The sequence below is a fragment of the Camelus dromedarius genome, chromosome 19 (assembly GCF_036321535.1).
Source record: "Camelus dromedarius isolate mCamDro1 chromosome 19, mCamDro1.pat, whole genome shotgun sequence".
Taxonomy (NCBI): Eukaryota; Metazoa; Chordata; class Mammalia; order Artiodactyla; family Camelidae; genus Camelus; species Camelus dromedarius.
This window is the reverse complement of record NC_087454.1, coordinates 10,645,831-10,658,520: the sequence shown is the minus strand read 5'-3', so window position 1 is coordinate 10,658,520 and position 12,690 is coordinate 10,645,831. Positions and strand designations below refer to the sequence as shown.

Sequence of the window (12,690 nt, the reverse complement as noted above, 5' to 3'; positions counted from 1 at the left end):
GGGCAAAGGCCAGAACTCTTTGGATGAGGTTAACCCTGCACCACATCCCAGCAGATCCACTGCATAACCCAGGAACTGGAGCTCGGTGTTTGTATCAGATGAGCCAAGGTGTCCGTCTTCTGCCATCCATGTAACCTGAAGGGGGTCACTTAACAGGCTGAGGCTCAGTGTCCTCATCTTGACAAGGGACATCATACCCCGGTTGTTGCTTGGATGACAGCGTTGCTGCAGTCAACACAAGGAGAGCCGTGGGGGCTTCCATCACACCTGCTTTGCCTTAAGACGCTGGGTCCCAGGAGGACTCAGGGCCTTTGCCATCAAGAGGACGGAAGAGTTGTAGTGTCCCAGAGACTGGAAACGCCACTGGGGAACTTCCAAGAGGAAGGACTGGTTGGTTTATGATTATCCGGAGCCTCCCACTGTCAAGGCCAGTGGATGCCTCATGACCCTCTCAGAATACCTCGGTTCCAGAGAGGCATTTTTCTGACTTGATGGAGGTTTTCACATTGTCTGTTTGTAAACGTGGGCTATCTCACCTCCCGAAGCCCCAGCCCCCTGGTAGCTGGTGGAATGTAACTAAGCCTCCTCCAGCCGCTGCTGGCCCGCCACTTTGTGGCGTGTAGCAGAGCTGATGAGAGTGTGTGAGCGGACAGCTGGCAGCCTTTCCCGTGGGCTGTGGAGAGCAGATCCTGCATCTCCTCAGCAGGCCTTGGGGAACTCGGCATCTAAGTATTGTGAGAGAGCAGGCAGGGTGGAACCAGGGCCCGTTACCCTTAACCCTTACTGAGACGCGCTGAGCATCGCACCTTGCCATTGATTCTGTTTGTCTTTGTTGAGTGGCTTTCGTGCTTTTTGGTGTGAATGGGGGATTGTGCGTTGGGAACTGTTATAAATAGAATCCTTTCTATCAGCTGAAGAAAGAAAATAAATTCTCAAACATCCAGGACTTTCTCTTTAGTGTAAATCACAGGTGTGAGGGGAAAAAACCAAAAAACAGGTATGCTGGAAAGGATTGAGGGTTTTGAAGGTATTGTGTTGATCTGATCACGGAACCAGGACAGAATGGCCGCAAGTCAGTGCGGGTGAAAACCAGGGCATCGTGAGGAAACCTCTGCTGAATTCCAGTCAGGACGACCGCCACTCACTGAGCGCGCGCAGTACGCCGGGCACAGGCATGCGACTTCCTCCCGACTGTATAGGCAGAGGTAGTAATTAACATGGTTGAAATACCTCCCTAAACTGGATGCATGTATAATTTGGAGTAACATAAAAATCACGTTAAAAGAAAGACAAGGATTCCACAGGCAGTCGGAGTGAAGCCAGGTTTTGAACTTGTATGCCACCTAAAACCACAGCTGCCCCTTTGTGCTGCTCTGTGTCCTCCTCACTGGTACTAGTAAGACTCTTCATATGCAACCTTCCTATCAGTATTAGTAATAATAATATTTTATCCTGATGTTCCATATATGCTGATGGATGTGAATGCTTAATGACAGCTGACTGCAGTGCTAAGGACCTTAAATTGAAAGTAAAAAAAATGAGAGTCTTATCTCCTCATCCCAGGTCTAACCATGTTACTATGGCCGGTTCTTTGCCTCTTGTCCCAGTGGTCCGTCTGTCCTTCCTTAAAGCAATTCACCCAGGAGTGGGATGAGAACCCCTGAGGACGGGGTGTGGTGGAAAGTACCTTCAGCCAGAGTGGTGGATAAACAGAGATCTGGGTGCCCGGGGAGCTGACCCGACCCGGCACACAGGACACTTGAGAGCAGAAAGGTATTTGCTTATGTATTGAACCAGGGAAGGTCTTGACAGAAAGGCATTTCCAGCTTTTCTTAAAAACTCAAACTCAATGTCTCTCAGACAATTCATTTGGGAGCGGTTTTGATCCAGATGGTTCTCCCTCCAAGTGATTACTTTTCCGTCTTGAGCCTTTCCAGGAATCCCAGCACGGGCAGGCTGCCAGGGGACACTGGCTGCCCAGATGCTGCGGCCATGTCGCACGTGAGCCGGCCCCGGGGGGAGCCCCGGCCAGCTGCGGGCCTCAGCCCTCTGCCCTCCCCCTCAGGCCCGACCTCCTGCGGACGCAGACATGGGCTGTGTCCCCCATGCGGTGGATGCCACCTGCAGAACAGATCTCCCTGTGTTTTCAGAGGTGGCCAGACGCGCTAGAAACACCCCCGGTGCCGCTTCCCTCGCGTGGACCAGATAGGCTAACAGCAGTGCGTCCTGCCGAATCCCCTTCAGCATCCCGGTCAAGGCCTTTAACCAGAACAGTGGCTCTGTGTCACTCTGCTGTCCCCAGAGCTTCCCCCAGCCAGGGAGCACCCAAATGTGGCTGCGTTCTTATGGGTGGATTTAAATTTTTTAATTATCACATTACATGTAGTCATTGCATTCATGGCTCCCAGATCTACAGATGAACAGGGCTCCCCTCCAAACTGTTATTCCTGGTGCTAGTAATATACAGAAGGGGCCTGTTTGCCCCCGCCGGTCCCCGTCCCACTGAGATCCCAGCTGTCTGCGGGAGTGGCAGGTGCCCGCCTCTAAGGACAGCCCTGTGTGGTGTGCATCACGCGCTGACTGAGGGGTCCTGCACCCTGATGCAGACCTGAGCTCGCGGCTGTTGTGTGATGTTGGAGGGAGACAGAGCTTGTTCACGCCGCAGGGTGGTATCCGCGGTTCCCCATGTCTGACCCGTGCAGGATCCCCCCCTGGGTTTTCAGCTCTGCTGCGATCCGGATCACCATCAGGTGGGCGCATTGAGCTTGGTGCTGTGTGGTGCTAGGGGTCCTGGGCTCGCTTGCCTGTGAAGTCGGAAGAGCTTGATCTCGTTTCTTTAACCAGCTCAGCCTCTAACACTGAGTGCCACGCCCCCAAGCCCACGATTAGTGCCATGTGGGGCCCAGGGCCGCCCTGGGCATGGTCTGTCCCGCTCATCCCTACGGGTTCTGCCTCTTTTCCACCTGAGGCCATCAGCTGGAGTCTCCAAACTCTGCCTCAACGCTTGGGAGACACAGGGATCCCTACCTCGTGAGCCGTCCTGGCCCATTTTAACTGTTCTGATTACTTTCTCATTTCTTGCGTATACAGTCATCCCTCAGCATCCATGGGGATTGGTTCCAGGAGCTCCCGTGTGTACCACTAGATGCAGATGCTCAAGTCCCATAGCTGGCCCTCTGTGTAGATGGTTTTGTATCCATGGATTCAACCAACCACAGATTGCATAGTACTGTAGTGTATTTATTGAAAAAAATCCGCATGTGAGTAGGACCCGTGCAGTTCAAGCCCATGTTCTTCAAGCGTCAGCTGTGTATCAGTGTAATTTGGAGCTCAGTTCTTTTCTCCTGCCTTCCACGGGCGGCCCTGTAGGGATCTGAGCATTGCACCTCTGCTCCAGCTCTTTCCATCCTTCCCCAAACCACACCCTCCAGTTGCCTGAGCTGTTACTTGCCTGTCTTGAGTCCAGGCCTCCCACCAACCCCATCACCCCACCCTGGACATGCCTGCCAGTGTCCTCCTGCCTCAGTGCTTTGTGGCTTTACTGTTGCCAAATACTGTGACACTGTTTATTACCTTATTGGGAACATTGTGCTTTTTTTTTTTTAAAATGAAGTTTACAGTTAACACCAACTTGTAGGCACCATACCTGACTGTTGGTTCATATTGAATGGATAGTCAAACAGAAAATTCCTAGGCTCTTTGATCTGTCTGACTTATGCCCAATCTCTCTAACCCTGCTACTAGACTAACTGAGCTATTGAAACCCAGGGCAGGGCATTTATATTTATTCTTACTAATCTTAATTTCTTTTTTTCTTTCCTTTTTTTTTTTTTTTTTGGTTTTGTGCGCTCACTTCTAGCTTTTCAAGGTATCTTTGGATATTAATTGCAGTAATACATGGAGCTTCCATTCCAGCTTTCTGTTACCTCTAAATATGATAACCAAAATACTAATAAAATGTTGAATAGAACTAAAAATAGAGTTTTGGCATACCATTTGCTCCACACTAACATTGAACAGTTGAGGTCCACTGTATGTACTGGAAACAAAGTAAGTGTTTGATGAATGAATATGTGATCCACTTTCTTTGGGGGCATGCTTGTTCAGTCAGCCATGAAGGTAACTAATTATCCTATCATCCAGCCTGTCTTTCTCCATCCTGGAAACCCCAAGGATGTTAGGGTCAGACCTGTTTTTTAATATTCAATGTAAATGGAGTGCCTTCTGCCCTTGCACGACACAGGTCTTCCTGTTTAATAATATAGTAAAACAAGAGATTTGCATGTCAGGACTTGAAGAATCCTTCCTGTGTCCTAGTGACCTCTCCCACCAGGTCCAGGTGTTCTGTCTCCTCAGTGGTCATATGGTTTTTCCAGAATTGACCCAAGCTCACCAGGCTGCATTTCCTCCTCTTTGAAACCGAAATCATGCCTCTGCTGTGCATAGACATACATGCCACCCAGTCACGGGTTTCACTCAAGCTGAGGAACTCACAGGATGGAGGGTGCTGGTCAGAGCAACCCGGTTTATGCATTTTAAGACTTTATCATATTCTGGGCATGTCTCCCATTCAAAGCAGTTGGTTGTTATTTACACGACTCAGAGTCCGTGGGGATCACTTCTGAAACCATCTGAATCCACGGTAATGGGAGGGCGGGGGTTTCTGAATTCTAGCAAAGATAGATGTATGGGGCTTCCTTAAAGTTTGTTTTTCTTCCTAGAGGTGATTGAGTCATATATAAAAATTTATGATGATAGCCTTTTTAAAGTGTGTTTTCCCATAGTTTTTGAAGATGGAAAGGAGCATCTGCTACTTAGAACTGTGTTAGGTGGTCAAGGTGACCCCAAAGTCAGCCGCTGAGTTCTACCTGAGTATTAGCTGCGTATGTCCGAGGCTCCATCAGTGCTGTTTGCTGGCAGCATCTAGCTTGTTTCCCAGCATCTGCTCCATTAGAAAGAGGCTAGAGATGTTTGCTTTATTCAGGAGCTTCTGAGTACAAGCTGAGTGTCTCACACCTTGCTATGCATAGGAGTCATCTGGAGATTTTGTTGAAATGCAGGCTCTGAACCAGGAGGTCTGGGTGGGGCCTGAGATTCTGCATTTCTAAAGCTACTGGGGGAGCTGGTCTGAGGACCACACTTGGAAGAGCAAGGCCTTATGTCACTGAGCTAAATTTCCAAACACTGATGGAGAGAGAGAGAGAAATGTAGGTATAAAGATGCTAAAGATGAATGTATTCAGAACAGTGATGATCAGGCAAACCGTACTTAGTCAACCCTAAATAAATTTGTCTTGATGCTTTTATTAATTCCTGTTCACTTTCCTTTTCCTAATCATAATGTTTAAACATATGTTCTGCATACGGGGCTCTTTGATAACAGCATTTCTATAACCATATGTGGCCCCATGTTTCCACGAAATCTTTCTGTCGTGGCAGGTACACCCAGAGGTGAAATCTCAGCGCCCTTCTGAGCCGCTGGTGTGTTTCAGCGCTGAGATGACAATTAGGGACACAGTGGCCATTTGTCTACAGCTAGAAAGAGACCCTAAAAGCAGACATCCCGCTCCACTTTTTTCTTCTCTTCTCCCTAGTCTTCCTCTCTCCCTTCCTTCTCCCTACTGTATTTTCACCTTCATAATTTACCTCTCCATTCTTTTAATCCCGTGAATTATCATCCAGTGTACCAGAGACACGGTGGTGTACTGTGGCGCCCTCTCGTGATTCACTGAAAATACAGCAAGACAGTCCCTACCCTCACAATGATTTCCCCTGGTGGGAGATACAGCTAGTACAGAGAGCTAATGAAGCACACAGAAGAGACACATGCCCTGGAATCAAAAGAGCCCCGAATCCTCTAAGCTGCACTTGTAAATAGGAGACGTGGTCTTTCTAAATCTAAGAGGAGGGTAAGTTGAAATTTGTATCAGTCTGGTCCCGGGTCACTCCAGTTAATCTTTGTATCTTTGATTTATCATTAGTCTTAACTGGAAAAGATGTTTATCAGTGGACAGCTTTTCAGAAGAATACATTTGGATTTGTGTGTTAAGGCCAGTATATCTTAGCGGTCCATGAGCAGAAGACCAGCCACGAAGTCTATACTGAGATCTTTGGGGCCCACTAAGCCAGTGTCTCTCAAATAAAAGTGTGTACAAACCAAGGCACTATTGAAGAGCAAGCCAGCATTCTTTTTCAAATTCACTAAAGCTGAGTTCTTTTTTAAAAAGTACCTTCAGTGGGGTTTTCTAGTTTTGTGTCTCATGCATTTGGTCGTACAGACAGTTTTACATTTGCATTGCTAATAGACCTCTTTCGGAATGTGTTTGACATTTTGTTTGGCTTTGAAAGGACTTTTATGCTGCTGTTTTTTCTTCTTCCCTGGAGCTGCCGTGGGCTAATTAACCTATTCCATTACTGGCTGGGCTACTATATGCAAATACTCTCATTCCGGATTCTGACATACCCCTCTTGCCTGAACATCCCTAATGAAATCCTGTGAGGTTTTATTAGATCAGTGCTATTGTAGAGCCAGCAGGGGGCGCGTGGAGCAGTTTGTTTTGAGTACATCCCTAAATGACTTTTCTTTGCTAGTCGGTATGGAAATGTCAAAGTGTATACAGTTCTCTTTCTTAGAGTGACTTGAAATCTAGAGATAAAAGATCGTTATCAGTACTTCTTAAGCAGCCAAAATGGGCAACTGTTTTCTGTTTTTGCAGTTTAATTTTATTCTATCATTGTTTTGAAAACAGCACTGTCATCTTAATTGATTTGCACTATGGGGTGTAAATTACGTGCCGTACAAGAGATGGCTACACAGAACATAGTTATCTGGGACTTATAAAGCCCTAGGTCATGAGGGAAAATAATTGACATTACTCCTTTGACACAGATATTTCTTCAGCGTTAATATTTTAGATCTTCTTTTGTTTGTTTTTTTGTTTCCATCCCAGTCTTGAAAGTGCCTCCCTTGCCATGTAAGATGCCTTATTCTTACGGAAATGCCCTTTGGATTGAAAAACCAGATTTCTAAACCTCTATCTTCCTGAATACCTGGTCACAACTGTGAAGGATGGACAATTTTTGTATATGTCATTTGTCCTTTCATCATAATGTTCATTAATGATGTGGAACCAAACCAATAAGGGCCACTAAATCACTGGCCAAAAATAAAAAGTTTCAGATGAGAGTGGGGAAGTGTAAGCTGTCAAGCAGAGATGTGGGACGAGCTGACGCAGGGAGGGGAGCACAGGGTGGCAGAGAGAAAAGAGCTGTGTTATAAGTAAGGGGCATTGCCATCGCTTCGGTGTGGACAAGGTTCAAATGCCAGAGACTGCTGCCTGCTTGTGTTTGTTTTAACCTCAGACCATAGAGAAGAGGGGTCTGGGTAGGAGAAATGCTAAAACTCAGGGCCTGGGGTTCCCAGAGCCCCATCCCCCGCTTCCCGGGGTCACAGCACCTGACATTCATTGCCCACGGAGACAGCTGCACCCGCCTGTAGGCAGCCCTCACATCTGCTGCCTGTTAGCCTGGTTCCTGATGGTTCCACTGATGATCGCCTCTTGCCAGGTGGATGTCTGTCTGCCCGTGGTCACTTGGAGTGAGGTGGTTCCTGAAAGACTGAGACGTGTGTCCATGTGAAGTGGCTCCAGGCTCACTACTTGGATGTCCAGGTGGAAACACACAGGCCTGATTGGTTGGGCAGAGGTTTCATCTCTGGGGCTAAGAGTGGATTGGCCTTTTCCAAGGAGAAAGGGGTGGAGAGTGTAGAGAGAAAATTCAAAGACCACTTATAAAGAAAAAGAAGAGGTAGGCATGAAGCAAGCATGTCACCTTCATTCAGGGCACCCTCAGTGCATCAGCCTGATGATTCCATTTTTTAAAACCGTTACCTCATTGGTGTTTTAACTGTCTCACAGATTCCTTTTGGCTTTCTGTTACCATATGAGTAGCTGTACAGGAAATTGTTTGGAAACTTGTGGAGAACAGGGTTATTGGGGGCTGCATCTGCTGAGTTGGCCTGTGTGTGTGTTGGGGAAGAGATTATGCGTAGATTCAGGAATGGACCCAGAGTCAGAGGAATCTTTAAGTAGTGCTGGTGGCAGAGGAGGAACCATAGATAACACAGGAGTCTCCGGTTCCTAACTTTGTCCTCCCAGTGCCCGGCTCAGAGGGCAGGTCCTGCAGGCCTTCACTGGTCCTCATCCTCCTTGTGGGCTTCCTTTTAATTGTCCAGTGAGGTAGCAAAGAGATGAGGAGTGGGACCAGCATTTCTGGAAGGGAAACTAAGAAACTTCTCTATCTGCCCTCTAAAAAGAAAAGAGAGAAAAAAAAAAAAGAAGAAGAAGAAGAAGAAGAGAGGGTATTGAGAGAGATGTCTTAGGAGAGTTGCCAAATCCATCCAAAGGTTTTGACTTGCTCCGTGTCTTCATAGTCTTCCCGATGTGCTATCCAACACGGCCAGCCTTTGCCCTGCTCTGACACTGGGGCTCGTGGAGGGTGTTTGGAATTCCCACTGAAACCAGAAGCCTAGTGTTACTGTCGCGCAGGGCGGTCTTTTCCGGTGCTCATGTTCTGATTCCCTCTCCCTTCTTCCCCTTGTCCCCATCCTTTCGTTTTCCCAGATTCCAGAGAGGCTGCTGGCGGATCGCACCCGCGGGGAGATGATTCCTCATGAAGAGCCTGGATCCCCTACCGAAATCAAATGTGACTTTCCGTTTATCAGACTAAAACCAGAGCCCGCCAGACAGTGAAACAGTCACCGTGGAGGGGGGACGGCGAAAAATGAAATCCAACCAAGAGCGCAGCAACGAATGCCTGCCTCCCAAGAAGCGCGAGATCCCCGCCACCAGCCGGCCCTCGGAGGACAAGGCCACGGCCGTGCCCAGCGACAACCACCGCGCGGAGGGCGTGGCATGGCTCCCGGGCAGCGCTGGCAGCCGGGGCCACGCGGGCGGGCGGCTCGGGCCGGCGGGGCCCCCGGCGGAGCTCGGTTTACAACAGGGAATAGGTTTACACAAAGCGCTCTCCGCGGGGCTGGACTACTCCCCGCCCAGCGCGCCCCGGTCCGTCCCGGCGACCACGACGCTGCCCGCGGCGTACCCGCCCCCGCAGTCCGGGGCGCCAGTGTCGCCCGTGCAGTACGCCCACCTGCCGCACACTTTACAGTTCATCGGGTCTTCCCAGTACAGCGGGCCCTACGCCGGCTTCATCCCTTCCCAGCTGATCTCCCCCACGGCCAGCCCGGTCACCAGTGCGGTGGCCTCTGCCGCCGGGGCCGCCACTCCATCCCAGCGCTCCCAGCTGGAGGCCTATTCCACTCTGCTGGCCAACATGGGTAGTCTGAGCCAAGCCTCGGGACACAAGGCTGAGCAGCAGCAGCAGCACTTAGGCAGGACTGCGGGGCTCCTCCCCCCGGGGTCCCCACCACCCACCCAGCAGAACCAGTACGTGCACATTTCCAGCTCTCCGCAGAACGCCGCGCGCCCGGCCTCCCCGCCGGCCCTCCCCGTCCACCTCCACCCCCACCAGACGATGATCCCGCACACGCTCACCCTGGGGCCCTCCCCGCAGGTCGTCGTGCAGTACACCGACTCCGGCAGCCACTTTGTCACCCGCGAGGCCACCAAGAAAGCCGAGAGCAGCCGGCTGCAGCAGGCTGTGCAGGCCAAGGAGCTCCTGAACGGGGAGCTGGAGAAGGGCCGCCGGTACGGGCCGCCCACCTCGGCCGACCTGGGCCTGGTGAAGGCGGGCGGCAAGTCCGTGCCCCACCCCCACCCGTACGAGTCCAGGCACGTGGTGGTTCACCCCAGCCCCGCCGACTACAGCAGCCGAGACTCCTCGGGGGTGCGGGCCTCTGTGATGGTCCTGCCCAACAGCGGCACCCCTGCCTCCGACCTGGAGGTGCAGCAGGTCACGCACCGGGAGGCCTCCCCCTCCACCCTCAACGACAAAAGCGGCCTGCACTTAGGGAAGCCGGGGCACCGATCCTACGCGCTGTCACCCCAACAGGCCCTGGGCCCGGAAGGCGTGAAGGCCGCCGCCGTGGCCACGCTGTCCCCCCACACGGTCATTCAGACCACACACAGTGCTTCAGAGCCACTCCCGGTCGGACTGCCGGCCACGGCCTTCTACGCGGGGACCCAGCCGCCTGTCATCGGCTACCTGAGCAGCCAGCAGCAAGCAATCACGTACGCGGGCGGCCTGCCCCAGCACCTGGTCATCCCCGGCACCCAGCCCCTGCTCATCCCGGTCGGCAGTGCTGACATGGAGGGGTCCGGAGCGGCCTCGGCCATAGTCACTTCATCACCCCAGTTTGCTGCAGTGCCTCACACGTTCGTCACCACCGCCCTTCCCAAGAGCGAGAACTTCAGCCCAGAGGCCCTGGTCACCCAGGCCGCCTATCCGGCCATGGTGCAGGCCCAGATCCACCTGCCTGTGGTGCAGTCCGTGGCATCGCCCGCAGCAGCCCCCCCTACGCTGCCTCCCTATTTCATGAAAGGCTCCATCATCCAGTTGGCCAACGGGGAGCTGAAGAAGGTGGAGGACTTAAAAACGGAAGACTTCATCCAGAGCGCAGAGATCAGCAGCGACCTAAAGATCGACTCCAGCACCGTGGAGAGGATCGAGGACAGCCCCAGCCCGGGCGTCGCAGTGATACAGTTTGCCGTCGGGGATCACCGAGCACAGGTAACATTCATCCAGGTTGCGCAGGTAGGGGGACGCCCCACCGCACCGCCTTCAGCATTTCCTGGCCCAGTGAATTTCTTCCAAGAGGCAGACCTGTCTGTGCTGTGGGGGTGATTAAGGGATTTCACGTATACCTAGAGGTTAGACACATCACCTTTCCCGGCCAAGTTCTCTAAGAGAATTAAGCCCTAATGCACCAAGGCACCTACTGTTTGTAATGAGTTAACTTCTCTGCATCTAGAGTGGGGCTAGTCGGGTACGATCCTTGGGACAATTAAGAAAGTCACCACTGAAGTTATTTTTTTTTTGTTGTTCTGTGGTTTAGATGAGGAACCCTCATTTTAAAAAGTCATTCTGCCTTTTTTTTTTTTTAATCCAAAAGAGACAGTGCTGGATGAGAACGTTAGGTACCTAGAGTCACCACATCTTATTCCAATATCCGTGTTTTAAAATGTAGGTTTTGTTAGGTTTTGTTATTTAGGCCAACAGATGAGATAAAACTGCCATTAGAAAAGATAGTTTCTTATACTCAGATCCCAAGAGGAGGGGGCATGCCCAGCCATGCAAGACAACATGCAGAAGCACCAGGGTCCGTCAGGAGGCACAGGGAGAGAGGAGAAGCCGTGGGCAAGAGCCTTTATTGTGGTTTGTGGTTTCCTTGGGAAGGAGGCAGGGTAAACGGGATTGGTGAGTTTGAATCACTTGAGCAGTTTCTGGGCATAAGGGGCTGTCCCTTGGTGTCTGGTATGTGGCCCTGGGGTGATTAGGGCAGGTGGATAGTGGCTTAGAGAGTGAGAGCCCCTTAGAGGTAGTGGCTGGGATGTGGGTGTTTGCTTTGCATATGAAGGACACACCCCTAGGCAGGTGAGTTGTTAGTGATCTCTAGTAATTAGCTAACCCTGGGAGGGCAGTCCCTTCAGAGTTAGCAGGGCCCCAAGATATCAAAGCATCAGATACAGAGAATAAAAAGCATGGTTCATGTAATCTGGAAAGTCAGGGCTGTCCTAGGTCTTCTGGTAAATAGGAGCCCCAAGGGCAAGGGTCAGATGCAGCCCAGCCAGCTGAGTCGTGTTAAAACTGCAGCTTTGATGAACTCTCTTAATTTCCATGAGTTCCTTCAGTCCACTGTTTTCCAGTCTCTTAAATCGCTTGAATGCATTTATTCCACCTATTTGTATGAAACAGCAGTTTCACTGCCCAGCTTGCTTGGAGTCCAGCAGATTTGACTCCCGGACCAGGAACTTCCCTGGCTGTGGAGCCGCACCCACTCTGGGAATGGTTCCACGAGGACTTTGAAACACTGAGATGTGACAGCACCTCCTTCAGGTTGAAATGAGTCGAAAAATGGTCATGGCGTAGCTGGTATTTGGGACATTCCAAGAAAATAAACAACAAAGACAAACCAGTTAATGGTTTGCATTGTTCTGAGTATGTTAAAAAAAAAAACCAAGTGAGGGAGGGGAGAGCGATTTTCCAAAGTGTTCTCCAGAACTGCTTGTGACTGTCCAGACATGGGACCTTGCACAATCTCAGGGGGCCCGCGTTGCCAGGAGCTTTTAGTCCCAAAGACTTTTCTTTTTTATGGTGAGATGTCACTGTGGGCTTTGGTAAGGCCCTAGAGAGATTTCTCAAAGTTCTGATTAAAAAAAAAAAAAAGCAAAAAGCAGGATATTTGGGAAAGGGCGTCATTATTCAGAATCCACTGCCCATCTGTAGTTGCTGCTCACCACCACCTTCCTCCAGGGATGAGGGCGGGTACTAGTTGAAAGAACGGGCTGTCTTTAGCAAAGTTGTCTTTTAACACACCCCAGGTGGAGCATGGAAAATAAACAAGAAGGGAAAAGTAAATGTGTTTTTCTGTAGCCCCTTTAATCGTTCCTGTGAACAGAGGTGGGCATGGAAGGAGGGGTTACTTTGAAATGCTACTGGCCCTGCCAGGCACCTCTTTCAACTTTAAATAAAGAGCAGCTCTGAGCTGTGAGCGGCATCCGTGGGCCGCTGCAGC

General features: G+C 50.7%; 1 protein-coding gene across 5 annotated transcripts in view; it reads left to right on the top strand.

Annotated features, from left to right (window-relative positions):
- ATXN1 (ataxin 1) overlaps positions 1-12,690 on the top strand; it is a 356,661-nt gene that overhangs the window by 326,480 nt on the left and 17,491 nt on the right. For all 5 annotated transcript variants that reach the window (XM_064476223.1, XM_064476222.1, XM_064476225.1 and 2 more), the window contains one exon: positions 8,621-10,685. In XM_064476223.1, coding sequence (XP_064332293.1) covers positions 8,781-10,685 — 1,905 coding nt within the window. In that variant the 5' untranslated portion in view covers positions 8,621-8,780. The remainder of the gene's footprint in view (positions 1-8,620; positions 10,686-12,690) is intronic.